The sequence below is a fragment of the Antedon bifida genome, chromosome 11 (genome assembly GCF_963402885.1).
Source record: "Antedon bifida chromosome 11, ecAntBifi1.1, whole genome shotgun sequence".
Classification (NCBI taxonomy): domain Eukaryota; kingdom Metazoa; phylum Echinodermata; class Crinoidea; order Comatulida; family Antedonidae; genus Antedon; species Antedon bifida.
This window is the reverse complement of record NC_136236.1, coordinates 432,078-458,699: the sequence shown is the minus strand read 5'-3', so window position 1 is coordinate 458,699 and position 26,622 is coordinate 432,078. Positions and strand designations below refer to the sequence as shown.

Below are 26,622 nucleotides of genomic sequence, written 5' to 3'. Positions count from 1 at the left end.
CTAATGATCAGCTTCTGGATGGACCACCCTCATAAAATATTGTTGAAATAAAATAAATAAATAAATACCTTCATTCCATCGATGTCTAACCTAGCCTTGACTTTGTAACTCGACGTTCCTCCTGTGATTAGTTTTCGATTCTGAGTACAGAACAGGACATCATTAAACTGAAATTAAAACCAATTGGTTAGTTCAAGCATAGAGCTATAATTAGAAGGAGTAACAACAAAATAAATCCCTTTGAACAATCATCTTTTCCAACAAGTGCGTCATTCGGTATTTGGGCATGCGCACTATACACCTCAACAAAGATTTGTTAGTTGTTTACATCGCGGCGTCACTCGTTGTGAGATGGATTGTAGCTCCATGGTTCAAGAGGCCATGTTTAATTCCATGGTATGGTTTTCATTGCAAGCTTTTTGCTCACTGTTACGTGTTTGTGGGTTTGTAGAGATGGTGCGAACTAGCAAACTTAAGTACCACTTACCAGGAACAGATATCGTTCCTGTTGGTCACCACTTCTTGCTGCTATCTTTGTGATCTTTCCTTCTTTCAAAAACTCTCTTGTGGGGTCAATGATGTCCTCACCGTCAATCATTTCATTAATCTTTAAAAGTTTCTGAAATTTATCCTGAAAAAAAAAATGTAGACAGTTATAAATTAGTTTATGAGGAAACAATTGACTTAAGTCAAAACTACTAGGATACTTAAGGGTATTACTTACCATGCTTTTCATGAAATCATTGGAATGTTGGGCTGCTGCTGAGATTAAGTCAAGCGCTTCTGTTTTAAGAAAAGACAATGTAAGGTTACATTAAAGAAGTGTACTTTTACCACTCAACATTAATTAATAGTTAGGATAATGTTAGAGGTCTAATCATTGTAGTGTATAAGGTTACATTATTGTTATTTAAAGCAAGTACTTAAAGTAGTGTACTTTTACCATTAAGTATCAGTCATTTTAATATTTATGATAATGTTGATTAATTGTAGTGTATATAACTAGCACTTACTACAGGCATCTGTTTTATCCTCTGAGTCTTCTGGAAGTTTTTTAAGGTAATCTGAAAAAAAAATTTAAAAATCTATATTTTCTTTAAACCAGTTAAACTTTCTTAAACTGTTTCATGTCAACCTTGTGCAGCTTTCAGTGGGGTCTACTCCTTTTATTCATAGGCCTAATATGCCTCTCTCCACCCAGGTGTATAAATGGGTACCGGTTAGATCAAGACAAAACTTTGCGCTGATTACTAGCTGCATTATGGGAGTATGTTTCCATACGTGTTTGATCCAAAAAATGACTGGGGTAATAATGTTCAGCGCTCAGAGGTTTCACAACTTTAGTTCGCTATATAAATCCAGGATATTATTATTATTATTACATAACTGAGGGCACTGACCTCTTAATAACAATTGGTATCGTGGTACTCTCTGTACAGGTTCTAACATATGATGTTGTAGAGACAGGTGATGACATAATGGATCCGCCTGTTTAAGACAAAACAAGAAATATTACGAATAATTATTTTTATTATATTTCTTTACCGAGGGTAGCCCAAACTGAAAACTGGTTTTCATTGGGGCCCTGCATGCAACATTATACATTGTATTATATTTATTGAAATATTTTATTTATACTAGGCGACCTCTTCAGTCAAAGATTGGTCTCCCAAAGGGCCCAGTTATGATCAGTGGCTGTGATGTACTAGTACACCGGGGTAACCCCCTACTCGTCTCGAAAAATGTACTAGGTTCTAGGTCCTAGTGCACATGAGCTAGATGTGTACACATTGGACCTACGGTTTTTAGTCATTATACGAGAAGACTTGTTCTACCACCAGAACCATGCTGATGTTATGGCTACGTAATTACGGTTCCACTGTCTTAACTGCTCGGCCACTCACTCATTTAAATAAGCTTGCGATCTCAAAACAAGTTATTAGTCACATTCTTTAGACGCATGGGCGAGAAAAGAAGATAAAAAAACAAATGTTGGTTAGTAGCTGTATATGGGTTATCTGTTGCATGAGTTATCAGAGATAGGTACTGACGACTGATCAATCGCCAATTGGCCGCAAATTCTGTTTCTGTTGACCATGTCTGCACGAAGCTTAATTTCAAGGTTGCAACATTAAACATTATCTGCTGATTAAGCCAGTCTTCATGTCTCTGCAGTTCTTCTTCTTAATAGCTTTCAGTTTTTATTAAATATCGGCTGCCAAATCAATTTATTAAGCACATGCTTGCAACCACTAATGGGTTAATGACACATTCGGATATGTCAATCAGTCAATCATCAACGCCTGTTATAATGTTATTTGGGTTAAGAAAGGACTTAAGTCATTGCACATTTGCGTGTCATCTGCGTCAGACAACTGGCCAGAAAAAATATATGATTCACATAATTTTCTATGAAACTAAATCAAAGTACACAAGTATTAATCAAAACTGACGCATATTATTCTCTCGAAAACTAAACCGATTCTCTTTTTCTTTTTATAAAAAAAAGTTTTTGGAACAATTAATGTTGAAACTTCCTTGTATAACTGTCCTCTTCTTATCAGAATCAGAATGATTGCCAATTAAGTTGGTAAAAAAATGATTATTGGTGATTGATAATAAATGAAGGATGCATGTACAGTGCTCCTGAAATTAATTTGAGGACTGTATTGTAATTTAGTACCCTTGATGAGTTCTACTTAAATCTACCTTAATGATAGGCCTACTAATTTCTTGTGTTATTAATTCTGTTTGCACCGACAATTTTTCACTTATTAAGTCTATTTTTGATGTTTATTATTGTAAGAAAGTTAAGTCGCATTTTAAAAATAATTTTCGTATTGACCACGGTATTTGTGACAGTGTGTTATTATTTAATAACGATTTAGATAGCATTTACAGATTATTATTGCCATTTTAAATATGTTTATATTGATTTATTGACTGCTTCTCCTTCTGGAGGTTTTATGAAATAAATAAAAAAATTTATACAACAATGTGCAATACTATAACATGCCATAATAAGTTGTAGCCAGATGTAGCTCAAAAACCTTCTTACCTGAATTTCATGTATAAGTGTTGCAAACTTGGACGACTTTGACGTCCAAGTTTGTAGTTGTTTCACTGCGTTTTCAAAGTTTCCGACATAATCGGAATACATTCGTAAGAACGGCGCCAGTAATTTCATAATATCCCCGATTCTTGGTTTACTTTCCCTGTCAAAACACAAAAGTTTTCATCAAGTTTTTTACAGGTTTTAATGATTTCTTTATTTGTAGTAAATTCAACCATGTCTAGACTAGCTCCAAGTTTGTTTATTGTCTTTTCTATGTTGTCATTATTCCTGCGAATTTTGTCTGTAATTAGATTCCAGCTCTTATATATTCTTATTCTCTTGTACCACTATTAAGCAGGATTGTTGTTTACAACCTAGACTAGACCATGCATTTATTTCTTTTGAATAAAAATGTCAAAAAGTTGTTAATTTGTTTTGGTTACCATTGTATCATTCTCTCTTCTAACTGAGGCAGTAGGAATTCTTTGTGGAAGCTGTAAATACTGGAGATATTTGAAAACACCAGGTTTATTACTTCTGGCGGGAAGAACTGTTTTTCACGATTTTCATTTTCAATTCTGTGACGAAACACCTAAAAATGAACAAAGATAAATTAGATGGTTGTAAAATACCAGACCAGCTCTCTTGTTTAATCTAAGCATCTACACTATCAAACTAGTTTGACAAAAAGAATGTGATGTGCCCAAATATGGTAGTGATATACACAAATATGGTAGTGATATACACAAATATGGTAGTGATATACACAAATATGGTAGTGATATACACAAATATGGTAGTGATATGACATCATCATGTCCATATTTGGGCACATCACATTTTTTGTCACATAAAGTTTGATAGTGTAGACAGAGCTTAAAGCTCAGGTACAGGCATGAATTTTAAATATAATATCTGGTTAATTGTACATAAATCAAATATTTGTAACAGAAATCAAGATGAAAGAACATGAATTTCCCTTAATATGGTCAAATACAAAATTTGGCAAAATTCTGCCATAAAAACCAGGAAGACTATTTTTCAGTAGTTAGGTAGTTTAACCTAATGTAATAACATGTCTGGTGACTCCCTAGAAGGTGAAAAAAGATGGTAGATATATGGTGGATAATTTTTGCTATAGCATGAAAATAAAAATCAGAAGTTGAATAAAAATACCAGAAATGTAAAATTCAAGTTATATTACCTATATTTAGTCATCTGATAACATTTTTTACCACACCGTTTATTTTTCATAGCTATTTAAAATGCCTCTCTATTTACAAAATTTGTGTACAAAAGAATATAGATTTTACTGTGTAATTTGAACTATCCCCCCACTGATAAGAAAGTGCTTATTTTCAACAAGCTCGTGTAACACAAATAAAATCCCAAAAATTATGAAACATAGGGGAAACTATAGATCGATAATTATTGGAATGTATGATCAATAGAAATTTTGTGCCCGCACCTGGCCTTTAAGGAAAACACATTTCTTTTAGTTTATAAGTAGTATAGAAATAGAAAGATAACCAAATTAAGTAAATATAAATATGATAAATATATATATTATACCATATTTAATAAAAGTCAATGTAAAGAGAGAAACTCAACCCAATTTATATCAAAACGTCCTTAATTGTGACACTCATATTGTACTTTTATGATTGAAATAAGGAGTGGCTGTATTAACAGGATATTACAGTGTTTTCCTTTACTCATCCAATGGAATTGAGCATTGGAATTATGAATGAAAGCAGCAAGTGAGATGTTTATAGTTTAATAGTTCAACATGTTTAATCTGTCATATTTAATCTGTCATACTTAAATATGAATCAATTTAAATGTATTGTCAAATCTACCATACCATACTTAAAATCTTTATTTATTTATTCACAATATTTAACCAGGGTGGCCCAATCAGTCAAAAAGACTGGTCTCTCTTAAAGATTTAAAATTATATTGTCTCCCTGAAAAAATATATGAATTTTTAAAATATTTTCTTTTGGAATAAGCAATTTTAATGTCATATACAATTTATAAACTTTCATCCTTCATAATTTTTAAATATAAATCAGATGATTTCAATGATAATGATGATTATTTAAATGATTATGTTACTGAGATTCCTACCTGATCCAGCAGATGTAATTTCTAAATATACAGTAAATCAGATGATTTCAATGATAATGACGATTATTCTAATGATGATGTTACTGAGATTCCTACCTGATCCAGCAGATGTAATTTCTAAATATACAGTAAATCAGATGATTTCAATGATAATGACGATTATTCTAATGATGATGTTACTGAGATTCCTACCTGATCCAGCAGATGTAATTTCTAAATATACAGTAAATCAGATGATTTCAATGATAATGATGATTATTCTGATGATGTTACTGAGATTCCTACCTGATCCAGCAGATGTAATTTTTCAATATACGTCCTCTCAGAGGTTAATACTTCATAGGCTACTTTCTGGTAGTCGCTTGTAAACGTGGTTAAATCATTTACTTGTGTCTGCTGAAAAAACAAATAAAAGTCATGACATTCAAGTTAAGCGTGGAGGAATGAGGTTAGAAGCTATTATTAAGTCATTATTCTCTGGCTTAAGTAAGGTAAAGGTGACATGGTAGGGATAGAGTAAGGGTATGTTTCTGCAAAATAAATATATACTGTGTATAACATGGTATTTTCCGTATATATTTTCCCCACAAAATTTGTGGATAAAATACAGTATTTGAAACACACAACATGAATTTAGATAACGAAAATATTGATAATGTTGTTTATGATTGAATGAAGCTTTACTAGTGATTTTCATAATCATTCAAATTTATATATTTTTATATTGTATGAAGGAATTACTGACTCACTGAGTCATAGCTCCCTTTTGTTTTTCCTGACCTGAAAATGAAAAATCTATTAAAAGATTAATAGCACTTAGTTATTAAGGACAAATTAGTAACACCACTCCTAAACTCCACCTTAAATTCTGTATTGTCTATTTATAATCCTGTTATATCTCAGTGATATAAACCAGTAACAGTTTTCTATAGGATTAGGTGACATGATCCCTGATATTGACAGCTTACAAGATGTCTTAGTATTATAATAAACACATCATGTGATTTATCAATGTGTTGTGTTTTTAAAGTCTAACGTTGAGCAAAAGATCTTGTCATAGTCCAACATGAAGACGTCGCTATTTGCTTATGTACTACTAGCATTTTGTTAATGCACAAAGCGCTATGAGCTTCACATGGGCGGGGGACACCGGCGCCACACAAGTTTTCATTTATTATTTATATTAATTATAGTGTGTGTTATATTAGTGTAGGTTTATTTATTTATTCTTTTTTTATTCTGCAGGCACTTTCAGTACAAGTGCACTGATTTTCAAAGTGGTACAGTAATTGGAAATATCATAAGAAACATAATAAAGTAAAGACAAAGAAACAAAATCATTTTGGCATAGAAAAAAAACCCCAATAATATAAGAGATAGTTGTGGCAAGGCTTCTTGTATAGTACCCCTTTCACACCAAAAGCAAAACTCCGGAAATCACTCCGGAGTTTTGGTGTGAAAAGGGTATAGTAAGCAGCAACACTATCACTGGCTTGTGTACTAACTCTACTATTGTTGATCACATAAATTTTGCGGTACACCCCATATATTAGTTCTGAAAAGAACTGCTCGCCATGCAAACCTTCAAACAATATACTATACTATTATAATGAATAAATTTGTATTGAGATGAGGTACATATTTAAACATTATAAATCGGTAGAATTATCATATCTGACTCATCTTTGATTAAACGACGATGACTTTTGACGTTAAGTCTTTGTACTTGATTCGAAATAAATTAATTTTGACATTTATTCAGATTTTTAAACGTGTAGTATAGCCTTTAATGATCTTGGGTACATTACCATAAAATAAACAACTAATTTTATTAAATACAAATCTACATAGTTTGTGATTTCAAATTCACATTTAAAAAAAAACCTTTTGTAACTCAGAAAATGTTTACTTTCTACTTTAAAAAAATAAATAAAAACGACATAATATTAAATTTAAGTTTCTCTCTATTTAATTAAAAATGTCAATAACAACCGCTGGAATATTAACTGAATTAACAACACAATATGTCTTCAAGGACTGAACAAATTATATAAATACTCCCATTGAAGAATTGAAGATCTCAATATTGAATTGAATTGATCACTTTATTTTAGAATAAATATTCCATACAACAAAAACTAATACAAAATGGAAAATCACACTAAAATATAATGTTTTAAAATTTAAATTAAATGAACTTTCTTTTTAATTGTTAATAACGAACTGAAAAATGAATAATCATAATTCTAAACATGAGTAGTAGAGAAATTATTATCCCTCGACGAAACCAAATAGATTACAGAGATTATTGACGTTGGTTCGATAACGCTGGCTCAACGAAGCATTATCATTTAATAAATTATGTAAATGGTAGCAATTATATAAATTATTGCACCCATGGTATGCCTTTATGTGTCACCATATTCCTCATAAGAATTTGAAACTCATAAATTGAAAACTTGGTTGAATATATTTTAATTGAATGTAATTTTATTCGCTTATTGATTGGATATAAATACCAAAACAAAAATTAACCATTTATTTTCAAGAATGATTTGAAAACATGTGATAACAACATCTAATGTAACATTCATATAATTGATAGATTATACTGGACATCAATGTTAAAGATATTATCAGAGCATTGCTGTACATTAATTTCTCAAAAGGGTTTTAACCTAAATAAACATAAATTTGGTTTATTAATTAATAAAATATGTTTAATATTTTGATTAATTACTATAGGCCTACAATTAACCAAGACGCTACACTATTCATGTCAGGGAATTACCTAATAAGTTTTGAAATATTTTTCCGGGATATCTTGTATAAAATGTAGTACTGGTTCATTGAATGATCTAACCCATAGAAGCAAATTAAACTGTATATTATTAACTGTACACCACATCATGTAAGCAATATGAATGTGTAGGCGTATTGTACAGTTATTAGGTGTATAAGACATTCTTATCTCCTAACATTACCTTAATATCAAAATCAGATTCCAATTCAAAATGGCTGCTTTCGCTATCTGACCAAAAAGCACTATCCCTCATCCAATCCATTATTTACACTTTCTCATCAAAAGTGGATTAAACCCAGAATCCAACGACACTTAAAACCCTTTACTTAAGCAACATTTTTAAGCACGGTCTAGAAGCACTGGACCAAGACACATCATACACTGTTGGTGGTTAGCACACAGGAACTGTTATGAATGTATAAAACACTATACATTTCCTTGAATTGATAGTCTCTACTCAGTTTACAAGGTCAGATCAGACTTAAATTAAACGACTCGGATTAAACAAAGCGATGATGCGATTACTATTTTTAAAATTTAATGTTTATAGCAGAAATATAGCTATAGTTTTAATTTACCATAACTATGATAAGTTTAAATATGGACACATTGGTTTTCTTAATTTATGCAATTTTATTACATTGACTTTTACTAGTAAAAAGTAAGATCTGGGCAAAATAATGATACTATATCACATTTTAATTAATATGGATGCCACTGATATTATATAAATCTATAGGCATAGAGAAATTAATTAATTTAATGGTGATTAAAAAAAAGTAGCTCAACCTAGATTCGAACCCATAATGCTTGATATGCAGATGTCCTACATTAGACCATTATACATATATATGAAATCACAAATTTAAAAAAAAATTTTTTTAACCATGGTCTCCTTTAACTTGATTTCTTAATTTAGTTTAATTTTTTTTAAATTTTTTAATTTATTAAGAACATTTAATTTGTTTGATTTATTTAGTTTATATTTATTGAAGACCCATTAAAAGTTCCTGAATATTCATTAGTCTTAAGTAAGGTCACAACCAATTTGCATATCAGGTGAAAAGTTGTTGTTGCTATTGCTTAGTCAAGCAGACTGACTACACAGGCTAGCTAGTACCACAGGCCTAGATTTACTATGTGGATATAATGTGCATTATTTTTTACTGGAATTACAGTATTTGGATATTTTTGGAATTATTACAATCTTTGGTGAGTTAAACTATTATTTTAATTAGTAAGAAGTTGTATGAATAATGTTCTTAATAATAAATTTGTTTACAAGACTGTCTGAGGGTGTGCTAAGCCCTCTGAACTAATGCTTTGGATGCTCACTGGTTAGCTTACCACCACACTACCACTACTGAGCTCACAGCCTTTGGCAGCCTAGCCTTTTTGGTGTTATTTTTTGTTTGAAACTAAAATATAGTCTTATGTATGTATAGGTCAGTGTTCCTGGTCTATGTAATTTAAATATCAGGTGTTTTTTTAGTTTTTTTAAAATTAAATAATAATTTATAACTTTTCTGATTTGTATAATTGTACTGGTTGTATCTTTTTGTGTAGCCATTTAATCTTTTGCAAATTGTGTTTTATAAAATAATTGTTTATTTAATTGATATTGATATATTATGTATTATGCAATGCAATTCATTTAATATCATTTTTATTATAATATAAAAAAATAACATAAACTGTCTGTTATGACTGGGTTTTAAATAGTTTTTAGTCAGTATACTTACTGTAGAAAAGCAGAGATAAGTAAAGTTATGGAAGAATGGAACTTTTGAAAAGAAATTTTGATTTTAAATAATAATTTATTTTGGCTAGTACTTACTTTTGTTTCATCTTTCTCTTGATCACTCAATAATTCATCATCAGAAAAATCTGAATCTCCCGCAATCGGATCATCGTCGTCCGATTCCTCTGCGGAATAAGAGTTTTTAGAATCTCGTGGACTATAGCCCGAATCACCGCTTGTATTTGATCCATCTGTGATTTCTCCTGCATTTTTATTTGCAGCAATGTTCTCGTATATTTTCCTTCGATCTTTGCTACTACGAGAGATTTTTTTTCGTTTTACTGCGACGGATTCAGTGCTATTGGTCGGGTCAAGGTTCACAACGGCATATGGTCCAATGTTTTCTGTCGGTACCGAATCATACGGTACATGGTGCGACGGTTCACAGTACCCGTCGGTAGTGTCATTACAGCTTGGTTTCTGTACGCTAGTTGGATCGTCGTAAACTGGTTCCGTTTTAGGTTTTGGCGCAACTTCAGGTACATTATTATTGTCTGTTGTCGAACTTTTTTGTAATGACGTCTGTTTTTTGACAACCGGCGGAGAACTAAAGTTGCCCGTTTCAAACATTCCACGAATACTTTTTACGTTTGAGGGCCGATTTTGTTTCTTGGAGGTTGGTGTTACAGGGCTAGGTTTATCCTCATATTTTTTAGCAATTTGTTGTACGTTTGTTGGTGAACAACTTCCAGTTGGGGTGGTGCTTGGGGTGGTGCTTGGGCTGCCATTTTGCTGCTTTTTCGTTGCTAGGTTCTTCAAGAACGATGGCTTCTTTGGTACTAAAGTAAATTAAAAACACATTTTCAAGTTAAAATTTAACTTTTTGTTTTAATGCATGCATTTTTATTGTAACCTTGCTTTTTTCATAATCACATATTTTGATTTTAACAATTCAATTTCATGTCAAATTTTCCCAGGCTGCCAGATTGTACGGAATTTTGGGTGTGGGATTATAAGAGGCGCTTGCATTAGCAATTGATTTACCAAAGTATAATTTAGCCTCTAAATTTTGGAGTGCGATTAAAACATGATATTTTACAGTAAAAGTAATTAAAATCTTATTTACAAAGACACACGAATACTGTTTATCTTTTAATCTTTAGTTGTGCTGCCCTCAATGTTGTAACAAACAGCAAGTCATATTATGAGTCACATGATTTGTTAATTTATCAGTTAACTACGCTGTGTAATAAAGTTTCCTGAATTTGACAAATGAGTAGTTTTTATTGAGACCTCAATTCATAAATTATGTACAAAGCACAATAATGTTGTGCCTAAATTAAAAACATTTGATTTCAGAATTTGAACTTGATTTTGTAAAATAATAAGAATTTTTGTTAATGTTATCGGTCCCTGAACTCATAAGAATGTCAGTACATTATAATGTGATACAACATTACTGTCTGAAGTATTTCCTTATGTGATGTAAATTTAGCTCATAGTGGTTTCAACATTCATGTTTGTCCGACTTAATGTATTGAATTACTAATTTTTTTCTTCTTGTAAAAATAAGGAAAACACTGTACAGAAATTAGAAGTGCATGTGTAAAGAGATAAAGAATAACGGAAGTAAAATATTAATGAATAAAAAGAAAAGGGAAGGAATTAGGTGGGTGGAAGAAAAAAGTAATGGCAAAGGTCAAATAAGTTTTTTATATTATCAAATAAGAATTGAAAATATATAATCAGAAATGATAAAGCAGCTGTATGGATTAAGTAATGTGAATTTTTAAAAAAGAGAAAGTGAACGGAATAAAATAAAAGTACAAAATATTTATTACATCACAATTACAAATGAATTATGTTTCACTTTAATGTTTAACATGTTTATAAAAAGAGAACATAACATTATTAATACAGAATTCCTAAAAGAAAAAGATGGAAATTAAAACAAACAAACAGAACAGAGGCATGCAGCATGCAGTCCGCACCTGCAGGTTTCAGATTAAGAGGTGGTGGGGGAGGGTGTTTCTTGGGCTTGGCTATTATTTTCCGATCGCGTCGGTAGATTTTCTTGGTTGGGTGCATTTGTATACTTGAAATTGTCGTTGCTGGAACAACATTTATTTTTGGTATTGTTGGCAAAAATTCCGGCTCGTCAACAATATGATTTGGAGATCCCGCGGGACTGATGGACTCGTACAATGCTTCTTCGCAACAAGGTGGCGATTTTTTACAACTGCTAATTTCTTCTACCGTTCGTTTTTCCGTCGTAAGTTCCTGGTTCAAATCATTTTCATTGCGAAAGTTCTTAATTTCCTCTTGTGTCGGACTTTGAAGGTAATTCCAAGCAAACACTGAAACAATTCAATAACAAATGTACAACAAAAAATAAAAACTACTACGATACAGTAACTACACAGATTGATAGACTGAACCAGTCATGCATGACAACTATGATCACATGACAAAATATTAAGCCAATCAGAACAAAGTATCACTTTGGTTCATTTTAATTAACTAAAACAAGTATGTAAACAGTAATAGAACATATACAACTAAAACAATTACATTTCGAAAATACCTAAAATGACTTTTTTTTACAGAAGAAATTTTACTCTTGTTTAACAACCCATGCAAAGAAGACTGCACATTCCGAAGGAGGGCATGCGAGTTTCCTACCTCGATTATTAAAAGGACTTTTTGGCGGTAACTTGCTCTTAGGAGAAGACGGAAACCAGACTGGAAGATTAAACTGAGCTGTGTCCAAGATGTTCCCAACTCTTGCTAATCTTTTCTTGGAAAACCATTTGAAATCGTCTTTCATACGTTGCGACTTTGGAGTTGACGGCGACTTTGGACGACTCGTATTCGGTGATAATGGCGACGTCGGTGACGGAATATTTATCTCAAGATCAATTCCTTAATGATACAATGTGCAAGAATGGTTCAGATATAAAACTCATAACACTATGTACAGAAGACAGAACGAAACTAGTTTTTTTTTCAAAATGTTATCAACTGTGGATGACATAGCCTTGCAAATCATATTTGGCTTAAATTAAATAATCAACATAATTTTAAAAAGTCACGTAAAAAGTAGGTGAAATATTATTAGCAGATAACATAATTTGAAAAAGCACTAGAGGACATAAAAAAGTAGAATGTTATGATGATAACGTTTATCACGGATTATGATAAAATTGAAAACAAATAATGTTCAAATTCGTCCCCCTATCTTGCTCATCATTTCTAAAAATAATTTAAAGCTTAAATACAAATAATTTCCACTCTTATCTTTGGGAAAGTTAAATAAACTTTCGTTTTGTGCATTGAAGCATGCTGTGTCTTACTTTGAAGATCAGAATTATGGGTTTTTTCTGTCGTCCAGTTTGTTACTTCTTGCGACAGTGCTATTAAGTCCATATTGGCTTTTTCTTTACTTTCCGTGTTTTCGTCGACAGGTGTGTTCAATAACTCTAGGTAACCTGGACCAGACAGGTTGCGTCTACGAGAACCACGCTCGTGGACTCGGTTATCAATTGTCATGGTATCTCGTGTCAGACTATTTGACTTCTGAAAGAGCTCTTTAGGTGGAATTAAAAAACATTGGTTGGTTCAGGTTTTTTTTACGAAAGTTCAAACGTGCCGTGCGTGTGTTTTATGATTATGTCAAAATAACTAACGCATGATCGAACTCATTCTATAAAAGTTGCTCTGTGGTTAAAACTCACTTCCAAGAAGTCATGCTTGAGTGCATTAATCAGAAAAATGCGCTGTATTTATTGAACAGTATCTTTATAAGTTTAAAAAGTTCTCTAAGCTAAAGGTTATGACGAAAATGCTTCAACCATCTTATTAGATAATATTAGTAAAATAAGACAAGATAAGATAAATTTAAGAGGTTAGCCTCAGCAAACACTTTAGTATATACATGCAAAAGTTTAAATCACAGTTCTTAATGTAACAGTCCCTGTACAAGGTCATAGTTCGGATGAAGTGCTCTTAATAATAATAATAATAAATGAAAACTTGTATAGCTCCGGTGTCCCCCACCCATGTGGAGCTCATGGCGCTTTGTGCATTAGCAACGTGCGATTACACCAGCGAATAGATTGGTCTTGAAACTGTTCAGACTAGTGGAACATTTCTCTTTTCGAGAGACCAACAGTGAAGTAATGGTATAGGCCTAACTAATAAATTTCAAATTGCACCAAACCAAAAAAAAAAAACAACAGGATAGCCAATAAACCTACCTGCTCTTCACTAAGTCGACAGCTAAAATTTCCAGAAATGTTGCCTCGTCCAAGAGCTAAGGCAAACTATCAAGACACCAACTGAAACCTGACCTTTATCAAACACAGAATGTAACCCACATGATCCTCAAGGGAGAACGTCAAGATTTCCCTAATGATGGACACAAAAGGACTCGTATGGGACTTATCTACCACCATGCGTTGCAAATTGCCCTATATAGGTGGTTTGATAGCGTGTGTGTGTTGAACCGTGAGATAACACAAGATGCAGGGGTACGATACCTAACTCTTAAGATTCCAAGTAAACCTGAACTAAGGGTCGGCTAGAATGACGATGCGATTGGTTGTAATCCTTTAAGTTCAGGCGTTACCTGATTAATTAACAAGAAATGCTGCAAGGTAAGATGGCATATCAGCTCGTTGAAATTAGGACGTGATCGGGTCAAACCTAACACGTGAAATTAATTCAATTTGTTTACTAGTTAAATTATAATCTCACTACCTTATACCTTGTGTATAATTGACGGTAGAGATAATGTCTTATCAACGACACTGCACATCATTTTGGTGCCTGGATTTTGAAAATGAGTCAAGATTTGAAAGTTTGTTTGGAAATGTCTAAAACATAATTAATTCAATCAGGTATTTACTATATGAATAACAAGATGTTTGTATGCTTGAAGCAACATAATTCTATTTTAAAAATTACATTAGTTTATTCAGACTTTGTAATTTATAAATTATTTTCAAAAAATAAACTTAATTAATGCACATATTATTACCTTATCACTTTATTCACATGCTGTACTAAATTTGAAGTATCAACTCTTTTAAAGCATCAACTCTTTTTTTAAAGCTAAATAGTACCTACTGAAGTAGGCTTAGACGTGCAAACAGATGATGGAACAAAACATATGTTGTGACTGGCAAAAAAACACATTTTATGTTCTTTATATTGTCCTATTTTATTAGTGGTCAGTCATGTCACCTGCCTTTGATCTATTGTCACTCATTTATACCAAGGTGACAATGATGACAAAATCATTTGTGACAAAACTAAAGTGACTAAACAAGATTATCTATAAATGACAATATAGACAACCAGGTGTACCAGTGTGTTATAAATAGCATGTAAAGATAATTGTAACAACCTTCTACTGAAGAGGCTATGTGTCCTTTTCTCTGTGAATGGGAACCCTTTTTTAAAAAAAGATTATTCCTTGTCTTTTTTTTAACTATCAACTTTTTAAACAACAATATTGTATTTTAGATTTTGTATTGGTTAGTAATTGTTTGAAAATTTGACAATTACCAAAAACTAAAAATGTTAAATTCACGATGCTTTCATGCACATGTTTTATGTCAGTTTTATTTAAATCTATGTATACAGCATATTCACAAAGGTACCGATTGAGATTTAATAAAAAACACTATGACTTCTAATCTGCTTTATACATCAAGATAATACAAATTTGCCACTTGAAAAAAATAATTTGATTATACTGTAAATTACAGACTAGATCGGCATAAATCAAGTTAATTTAATATTATTTAAGAAAGAAATTCAAACTTTGAAATATAGTAAAACAGTACCTGGTAGATGCTCTACGGATTTTGACCGTTTGCTTATCGATGGTCCGAGTGTGAGACGTTTACCTAACTTTGACCTAAAACTGGACGGTGAAGATGTGGTCACTGAATCCGACAAACGTTGGTTGTCTTTCTTTCTTATGATCATCGTACCGGAGCTTCGATGGATCCGCGTCACTGAGCTACGCTCTCGGGAACCTTTTGATTGGATAGCAATCAAAGCAGAAGGATTCAGTTATATTGTATAAAAAAATCTATTTGAATCTCCTAGTGTTAAACCTTGTTGGACTAGTCCTAGTACATTTCTGAATGAGCACATGTTTTGAGAAGTGTTTTACTTTTATTTTCTCATTATCTTTCAATCGCATGAAAGATTAACTTTCAAACTGAGGCGGGTGGGTGCATAAAAATAGTACATAGTGAAATGAATCTGATGTATTATGTTAAATAGTTTTTTTTCCCTGAAAAACCAGGCCCCAGATTTTTCTCGCACAGACCCTCTTACCCTTTAAAATCTACCTATTGAATTTCCTTGTCTTTCATTTTTTCTTTCAATTCTAGGTATTCCTTTTTTCTTTTTGTACTGTACTTTCTACTTCAATTTTTACTGTTGACCTAAAATGACCAATGACCAACGGTAACTCTCTTATATTGACCTGAATATCTGAATTGTATTGATTAAGGTCAAGATTGAATTCTTGCCCGACCAACAAACTTTTAACGCAATTTGGTTTTCATTCTGTATAGTGAGTCAGCATAAAATATAAAATTTTCCACAAATTTTGATAACATTCAGAGTGACATTTTTTATACAAATTCAATTTAGATCTTAAACATTTCTTTAAAAAAGGATATCTTTTAATTATATTATAATTATTAATAAATTATGGACATTTATTGAACTTTGAAATTAGTACTATACCATGTGCAATACAGTAAAAAAAAAAAGAAAAAATTGTTTTTCATAATCTTTGTTGGTCTAGGGACAATGACTAAAATCTTTCTTCCTCCGAATTTACTTAAACTGTTTTGCTCCCATTGTGTACAATGACATTTAACTCATTTATGGATCGTCTATTGCTTTGTATTGGCACTGTATTGTTTGATTTGTTTCCTGTCGATAGTCTACCGTAATTTAACGGAACATCCCATTTGGAAGCGCGGGGAATCACCACTGCTTTCAGTCAAAGTTAAATTATCTGCATATTCGATCAAGATGTCTTGAGGTATAGATTTAGATTCTAAAAATAACTTCAGAGGTCTGGATAAAATTGTCTATAAATACTGTGGAAATGTGTATTTATAATTTTATAATTAGGTGAATAAAACAAATTTTATGAATAACAAAATTTGGTCGAGTGCAAAATGTTTTGCTCTCCTATTAAGCTTCCACTGTTTGTGCAGAATATAAATTTGCAGATTCAACTTCAAAATTATCAAGAATTATTATATTATGATTTTAATTTTGTGTTGATAATACTAGATACAGACTACCAGTAGATAATTTATAGATATTTGAATGGTGTCTTTACTTTAGTTTTGACTAATTGTTTAAAAGGTAATTAAGTACTAAAAAATAAATATTTATTCCTTTTTTTTAAAAGAAACATTTATACTGATCATTGTCATTATATATTTCAATAGGGTTAGGTTAATGTTGACAAAAAATGTATCAAAGATCCTACTTCCTAATGAAAGTGTATTGAAATAATTGTCAAAAAATTGATTAAAAAACCTTAAAATGAAAGTAAAACACTTTAATAACATGTGCTCTATCATCTCTTTTCATTTGAGGTCAATTCTTCAAGTGAACATCACAAAATGTTTATTCAAAATCAACTATAAATATTCATAAAACTATTCATTTTTAAACATCTAATATTTCAAATTCATAATAAAATTTTGGATATTCTGACTACTGTATACAGTACTGAACTAACTAAATGAAAATTTAAAAAAAAATACATTCTAATATTAACAATTATAAACAAATTAAAGCTTTCTATCTTTATTTCATATTTATTTTCTAGACTACTATATGTATTCTATTCTAGTACTACAGTACTGTATGTACTTCTTAGTAGAGACCTTTATATCGTTACAATGAAATGGATAAGCCATGAAATGTTTATTATTAAATTTTGTGTAGATTTAAAGGGAAACTTTAGTTTCTAATAATATTCTGATACTAACAAAAAACAGCTGATAAAATATTTACTTTGAATAAATTCTAGTCCAACGTAAATTGAATTTGAAACTACGGAAATTTAACATAATTCTTTTAACAACTATATATATTGTCAATAGTATTATTATTACTCACTAGTAAAATTCCTGAAAAATTCCATGATTTCCAAATTTTAAAACTGTTCAATATCACCGCATCGAGGAGGCTGTTTGAAACAGACCGGTTGAGTCTTATGTGGCTTATCAGACGACACTACTACAACCCATGCATGAGAAATGACTCAGAAACATATATAAATAAGTGTACTACATCCTACAGTACCTACACTCATGACCTCCAACAAAACATGACAACAGAGGAACGGCGAAAAAGATTACAAAATCAGTCCAACAAGTTAGCAACCGTTTATTTTATGTATCTTAAACACGATAGGAGTGGAAATATTATTTATTTTACGTCACACACAATAGTAAAAAATCATCCACTTAGACAGAAGTATAAGTAATAAGTAAATACAAATCAATTAAGATTGTATAGTTTGTACTGATTCTAATCTTAAGTAGAACTTAAGAACTTATCCATGATAGAAAAGAAATTATGGTGGTAGTACGTTGGTATGTTCAAAACTAAAGATCATTATGTACTCTCCTATTTTCAGGGGTGTTGAATTATTGTTTCTGTATTGCTCTGGAGAAGGGCTAATGTCGGTTTATCCAGGTAAGTGGTTTGTGCAATTAAACCATTTTTAGGTGACAAGTAAATTGTAATCGCCGTTTTGGTGGAGCATCTTTTCCTCCTGCTATAGGAGTACTGTAATTGATACCGTTATTAAGGATTTAGGGAAAGCCCCATAAAAAATACATTAAAAGTTTTTTTGATAAAATTTCATCTACATCTACTTAATATAAGGAAATAACTATAAATACATTTTCCATGAATTGATATGTAAAGTTTTGTATTTAAACAAACCATGGTTTCAGTTCTGTTTTTTTTATACAAAATCAATAAAACTTTGTTTTCTTGTCGCCTTTTTGTCTATTGACAGCTGATAACAAAAGTAAACATATCAAATGTTTCAAAGTAAAGTAAAAATACACTGTATATTGTGCGGTAAAAATATGTATGTACGCTTCTAAGAATGTTTTGTAAGACAGGGTAAACTGTAGGGAAACCCAAAGTGCAACACTGATCATAATTATCATCTATTCATCAACAAAAAAACACAAAAATGCATATTTCTCTCTCCTAATTTGGGGAACGCCTGGGTTAACCAAATTCTGCGTCAACAAAAGTACAAGAAAATAGTCTTTAATTAATTTTTTATCTCTATGTGTACATGTTTTTGATCTGGGGAATACGTCAATCATATAATTTTTGTTTTTTCCTAAAAAAAAGAGTCCTATTAGTTTTTTTTGTCACACAAAATCAAAGTGTATATCAATAAAGTATAAAAGTACAATATTTGTAAGGTGTGATAAACAGGATGTTAGTGTCATTTCTTGTACAGAATAAAACATTTCCAATGCTTTTTAGTTTAAATATAATTAGAAGAAAAAACCTGAAACTATTATAGTGTATTGACACTGCCACTACCCATCTATCGCCGCCAAAATCTATAATGGCACTCAAGTAGATGAAATATCAACAGTACACTTGTTCATCACTCATCAGATCATCATATCTATTATTAAATCCTGTTAGGAAAAGAAAACTTTCCAAGTCGTTCAAAGCCTTTAATATTTTATTACACTTTAAACTCTTCTTTGCTAAATCTATTTGACAAGTTTCTGAATGGACGCCAAGTTATATAATCACCGTGACTACATGAACAGCACCACCTACTTGTTACCCACGGTAACCTACCTAGTAAAACTTGGACGCTGCAAAATCCTTCAACCATAAAAATTCATCCAATTGTCCTTCAGATAATAATTGAATTAGGAAAGTTTGTTCTTTAAATATATTTCTTAAAATTAATGAAATATACTGTAAAGAAATATTTGTTTAGTAGATATACGGATCTAATGCATTCGCTTTCTGGAAATTTCTTGGTTTTAGGCCATTAATATTTTGTTAGGAACAAGTCAACTACAAATTCAAAAGATGCATTCAAAAAGAGCTTGAAATCAGTCATGCATATAATGTCCAAAAGTTTTGACCAATCAGATGCAAGAGCCTACCCCGTCTCTGTTGTGGTGTAATCCAAGTATCAATTTCAACATAATCATCCGAATCAGAATCTTCAGATTCAAAACTCAAATCACCGCCGGACATCTTAAATACTTTCATTTCAATTTCTTCTGGTTTTCTCGAAATTCTCAGAACTTCATCATAAATGCGCAGCTCCTGACCTCCTCCCTTGTCAGGAATTTCGAAAAAAATGTTGCGTTCCGGGCCGATGGATACGATTGACGCTCGTATGCCTCTTTTTAATAAATCTAATGACGACATGGAGAAATAAGTTAGTTCTCCGTGATGAGGATAAATGAATATATTTATTGTTTTTATTTAACATCAAATAAAATTTTGCTTTCTTCGTTAGTAGGCCTAGGTATGACATTTTATGGATGCGTGAGAAATAAAAAGTCGGTCCTCATGTGTGAGACTCCTGTATGCGTGGGAGTTGGCATGTAGGTAGTGACCATGTTTCAAATTTGTGGTAATACTCAGGATTTGAACATAGCCCCATGATTTGCAAAGCAGGCACATATATTAAAATTCTACAGTGCCATTTTCAAGATATTAATAGAGGAAATAAGTTGTAATTGTAGTTAATGTTATCATACATTTGGTTTGAGGACATACATACTTATGTTTTGATAAGACAACAAGGTCAAATTTAAAAGCATGACCTTGATGCTCAAGTCAAAGGTCATATAATTTATGAATAATTATTAATAATTTGATAAAAGTAAATATAAACAATCTTTAAAGTTAAAGTTTAATGTTACTTTAACTACCATAAACTAATCTTAATTTGTACAGTATTTTGTTTTATATGGTTACAGTATCATCTGTATTAAAGTAAGTTCCTAATTTAATAACAAGATGACTAAAATAAAATATATTTAAATTAGCTAATGAATATTTATGTTATAGGTTTAGAATAGATAATAGATAATTAAATAAGAAGAATCTTAAGTACAGCTACAGGTTTAAAATCTTAACTAATAAGAATGTTGTTAGTCTTGCTTAAGTACAGCTAAAATAGTATAGATTTAAAATCTTAATACAACTACAAAAGCTAGTATATTGTACAGATACTGTAAGTTGTTTGTTAATATTCTTGAATTTGATAAATCTACATTTTAATTATTTAAATAATTTTAAGCCTTACACAAATTTATTTATAGGTTTAAAATAAATAATAGGTAATTAAATAAGATTAATCTTGAAGTCCATGTTTAAGTACAGCTACATTAAAATCTTAATACAACTACAAAAACTAGTATATTGTACAGGTACTGTACATTTGTTAATATTATTTTATATGAATTTAATAAATCTACATTTTAATTAAAATAATTTTACAGCCTTTCTAAAAGTTTCTAATAATTATTCGTAGAAGGCCGTTGCCGTGAGTCACTCGTTAGATCAACCAGAAATTAGTTAATTAAGGGGAGGAAGCATTGAGGGCACGGGTTATACACAAAATATAGGCCTACTAAATTTTATCAGTATTATCATATTTAATGTAAAATATTTACATTTTAAATGTTCTTTAAAAACACTCGTAAATGATATAAAATTTAATTACTTATTTTCAATTTTTTACATATTATTTGTTACAAAATGTAAAATAATAATAATAATATTTAATTTAATCTCTTTTTGTCAAAGTTAATTTTTCATTTACTATATAACTATATTTTGTTGTGCTATTTTTTCTGGATGTTTTTGTTAATTGTTTTTATTTAGCTTTTTGCTTATTTTATTTTGTATCTCCAATTGAGATTCTGCCACTGATACCCACAGTCATTTTTTCAGTAATTTGCCTTTGGATTTATTTTGTTGTGGGGGCGCTTTTTTCGGTACAAGTGTCTTTAAAAGAAGCGGAAATTGATAGTTTTCAGATGATTCTCCAGAGATTAGAACTTCACTGATCAGAAGGACATATTAATTAAACATGCCAAACTTTCGAAAATACTAAACTATCTGGCAACCTTATTGACAAGTACTTCCAGAATTATTAGGATTTGTAAAAAAGATAAATCAATTTCATTGGATTAATATTAATATACTACCAATGATGAGGTTAAAAGATATATAATTAATAACCGTGAACCCTGTCAGGAACGATCAATTCTGTTAATCATTCATTGCCAGGTCTTCAAAGACCACAGATAAATCGAAACACCATTTATTTAAACTTTATGCAACTTTTTTTAGACAGATTTACATTCAATTACTCATAAAAGTAATTTTATATTTCAGTTAGAACGCTGCTGAGTTAAGCTCTGTCTACACTATCGAACTTTATGTGACAAAAAAATGTGATGTATATGTACATATGTACATGTACATATATGGGCACATCACCTTTTTTTGTCACATAAAGTTTGATAGTGTAGACAGAGCTTAACTCAGCAGCGTTCTAACTGAAATATAAAATTATCTATGATAGTGTAGACAGAGCTTTAGAGGTTGATAAATACTCTTACAATATTCGTTTATTACTAGATTTAAAAATCTTAAAATAAAATAATTTTAAAGAATTTTTTCTGAGTAACAATGATTGACAAGATGCAGTCATGCTTTTCACTCTCACCTCTCTGTTCTTTGGATAAACTGTGAGCTACTTGACAAATATCTTCCGCTAAAGAATAAATCCAGTCGTCTGATTTTGGAAGTAAAGGTGAATTTAAAAAAGATTCTTCTTTGATTGCATGTGACCTCATGCTGTCCGTACTCGCTGACCGTTGTACGTTATTTTGTGGAATCTCCGGGAGCCTACTCCCGCTTCTTAAACTTTGACCTTCGTAAAAATAATATTTTTCAATAACAAAATAAGAAGAATGTTGTTAATCTTGCTTAAGTCCATGCTTAAGTACAGCTACGGTAGTAATTTGTACGATGTTAAAAGTGAAAGTAAATCTATAATGACCGCTTTCAATGCAACAACATATCATGATGATGTAGCATTTATAGCAGTAAGTAAAGTGAAGGAATTCTGTTTTGACCGCAGTAACTTGAAATCTGTTTGACCGCTTTCAATGTATTATACCAAACCCAACATGCTGTTTGAAGTCGTCGTCAAAATTCAAAAGAGTTATCCATAGTTAAAATTGAAGACAGCTTCATGCTTAAGATAGAGACGATAGAATGGTATCCCATGCAGCAAAAAGCCCAACCTGTTTTTCCTTGTAATCTACGCATACGGGACTGTTGTAACCGCTCAGCGATTTCTATGAAACTTTCTTCTACTGGAGCCGGTTGCGACGGTGACAGCCACATGTTGACGTCCGGTATCGAGCATGACCGACGCCTTCTCCTCAAGAAGTCCGGATTTCGACGAACTTTATTACGCCGCATCATTACAATTTCTTCATATTCGGGCTCAGATTCAATCAAACGTTTTTTAGCTTTAAAAGTTAAATTTTGATTATGAACACATAAAATAAAAGTGTAGTAACATTTAATAAAATTTGTGAATTATAATTTTTTTTTAAACGTTGACACACATTATGATTTTGTTCAGTAAATAATAATTACAAGTTATAATTTTTTTTAAATGAAAAGTTGATAAAAGTTATTTTAAACAACACTACAATAAAACAACATATTTACATACCAACATAAATTAATATTTCAAAATCCAATCAGCCAATCAAAGCAACCTATAAGGTTAGTAAATCCTTTGTATAATAATTCCTGTTCCTTAGTAATGTACAGTTAAATCCTTAGAACATAAATGTTTGATAAATTTTCCCAAATGAAGATTAAAAATCATATGATTCAGTTTTCAACGCATCAGATATGCTAATGGGAGTTAATCATAGCCCAAGCATTTAACAGAAGACGATGTATTATAAAAACGCATCTTTGATTGGCTACAAAGATTTACTCATACAGATAAAAATGAGGTCCTGGCAGCAGCAGCGTTAAGATCTAAAAGTGATTGGTAATTTGGCAAATTACTTCGTACATGCTAAATTTCCTGCCATCGTTTTATGCATCAGAGGCCCTTAGTGGTAATTTTTTTTTTCTGGCAAAATTATTATCTCTGAGATGCTTAGTGAGTCAGTAATGTCCCTCACATACTGCCATAAAGTCCTTGATGACATTATTGAACTTTTAGCATTTTCTGGAAATTTATTCAAATTTATCAGTGTTCAACAGATTACCTAATTATGCTGTTTTTTCAATTAAATTAAAATTTCAACAACTGACATATTTACTGATATGATATCTAGTTTTCATAATGTTATTTAAAATGGAATTGAAGCAAGTAGATAAACTATTTAAAAAGTTAGACATTTATGAAACTATAGGTGGCAGCATTGAAGGTTTCACTTAGTAACAGGTGATTCTGGAATTATTTTATAATGTGTTGTTTAATCATGCAAGGGGGCGCTAGATAGAATACTCAGAATGCAATAATGAAACCGAGTTTGAAAATAATCTTGGGTACTTTGATATTCCAAACTCGTATAATACAAGAATACTAAGTACATACTATTATTCTAATGTTGGTTTTGTTTCATGTTTCCTAGAAGAAATTCATTTTTTTGTGTTGATCCAAATAAATCGAAAGTACTAAAATGGTACGTTCGCAAACAATCAGTGGATCAAAAAAGAAAATGTTCTCTTCTATAATAATTAGATCCAAATGAATTTTCCTTTGTTTCCTATTATGTTGGTGGTAGCAGTGATGTAGCCCCAAGACATAAAGTGGTGCAGTATTCGCAAGAAAAGGGAACAATTTCTGTTCAAGCCACTGGGTTGTCAAATTAAGGCCTCTGTGAAAAAGTGGTTAGGTTGAAACCTTACAAACCGTACTGGTTGCTACGGCCCTGGGTATAGTCAATTCTACATTCATTTTCTGGTACTACTTTAACTTATTAAGTGTGTCTCATTTTATGAATCCAATGTTTTATCCTCTGCTAGGCCCCTACTGTGTTGTTTATAGTTTGTTTTTATAGACAGTAGACAAGAAGAAAAAAATCTAGATAAACACTTGTATTGACAAGAATGATTATTTATGTCATAAAAGAAGCATAAATTAGAATGTGTCAAGTTATATGTCAATATAATGTCAAACACTAGGAACTAACATTGTATGTTTGGTTGATGTCAGAGTTCAAACTCAATGTTGTACGTGACTATGACTGTAATGACTATGTTTATGATTATTATTTCAATGTTGTTACCTGTACAGCTTAATTCAAACTTTCAAAAATTAAAATTGTTTAAAAAAAAAACAGTAATGAATAAAACAAATCTATGAAAAGTTTTAAGTTGCTGATTAGTTTTGACCTTGCAAATATTTAGATTAATTGTAACTTGTGGTTTAATCCTAAAGAATTAGAATCAAACCCTGTGAGATATCCAGATTAACTTTTTAAACACTGAACAGTTACCGTTCCATACTGAACAGTTACTGTTCCATAAGCCGCAGTAGCTTGGGCTTAGGCTCAGAACAGGTGGACATGTCGGCTATAAACTCCAGCCATTAAAATGCCTTCAGACAGTCTATTAATTCTGTCTTGTATCTTAAAGAAGAATGAGAATCTTCCAAAAAATACATACTGTCATCGACATACTGTCATGGGCATGCTGTCATCTGCCGTTAATTCTCACACAAAAATAGATTGAAGAAAAAAGCATGAATTTTAATCTGCTACTATGATCCTACTAACTTCTAAGGTCTATTTAGTGTCCGCTATAGCAAAAAGAAATTAATTAATTTTAAATTACCTTCTCCATTCTCTTCCAAATTTAAATCCAAAGACTTAATTCTGTCTTTCACACTTTCGATTCTTTTCTCCTCCATTTTGACTAAACTTATCCACGTAAATATAGAACTGTATTGACCGATAGTATCAAAGTGATCGAATAAAATTTTAATGACTGCCTATATACACAACACTGTTTACAGTAGATAGCAGGTATACTATACCTGGGACTGTACTAAACACACAATTTACATATTACGTTGTTCCTCAAAATATAAACATCCTTCTTGACAGCTATATATAGTAAGCTTCAAAATTATAGTTGAAGTAATGACGACCGATATTTTTCCATAGTTTTCAAACAGCTTCAACTCCCATTTGTTCTTCAATGGGTAATAGTGATTAAATCAGTACTGGCCGTATAAGGATAACACAACAATTGGTATGAACAAACATTCATCCCACTAGGGTTGGTAAGATTATCAGTGGACGTCTACTTCATTTTAAATCCACGCTCTAATTTAGTTTAACACTCTTCCTCAAGACAAGAATATCCATTGAACAGATTTCAATCAAAACAACTTTGATGTAGCCCCAAACAGAATACAATGAAACTCTCTTACAACTTGACAAAAGCTAACCAGGACATTTGCATCTCAACAAACTTTATGTAGATGTATGCTGTGAAGCGATAACCCGCCTTTCATTTTTAATTGAAGTTTGTCGCGCTTCAACGAATTGACCTTTTGACAATTTATTCCCATCGATACTAGACAATATCAGGGTAGTTTGCACAAAAGTACAGTAGTATAAATAATACTTGTATCGTTATCAGTAGGAATAAATAATAAATGTTTATTTCAATGAGAGTTTATTACACATTAAACTCAATTAAAATGTAATGATCAATCAAGAATATTAATGTCACGGTCGTTTCAAGGAAACGTATAAAAATAGACTTTAT

General features: G+C 31.2%; 1 protein-coding gene across 6 annotated transcripts in view; it reads right to left on the bottom strand.

Moving 5' to 3' along the window:
- LOC144855638 (FYVE, RhoGEF and PH domain-containing protein 2-like) overlaps positions 1-26,622 on the bottom strand; it is a 58,505-nt gene that overhangs the window by 7,061 nt on the left and 24,822 nt on the right. For 3 of the 6 annotated variants that reach the window (XM_078713547.1, XM_078713548.1, XM_078713546.1), the window contains exons 4-12: positions 9,826-10,568; positions 5,471-5,581; positions 3,499-3,647; positions 3,059-3,215; positions 1,401-1,488; positions 1,014-1,064; positions 725-783; positions 488-631; positions 69-167 (exon numbers count right to left, since the gene is read on the bottom strand). In XM_078713547.1, the coding sequence (XP_078569673.1) occupies positions 69-167; positions 488-631; positions 725-783; positions 1,014-1,064; positions 1,401-1,488; positions 3,059-3,215; positions 3,499-3,647; positions 5,471-5,581; positions 9,826-10,568 (1,601 nt within the window). Of the gene's footprint in view, positions 1-68; positions 168-487; positions 632-724; positions 784-1,013; positions 1,065-1,400; positions 1,489-3,058; positions 3,216-3,498; positions 3,648-5,470; positions 5,582-9,825; positions 10,569-11,720; positions 12,087-12,411; positions 12,652-13,082; positions 13,317-19,943; positions 20,202-22,531; positions 22,739-23,114; positions 23,346-23,554; positions 24,143-25,680; positions 25,893-26,622 lie in introns of those variants that run through there. The other 3 variants (XM_078713543.1, XM_078713545.1, XM_078713544.1) reach the window with 2 other exon arrangements.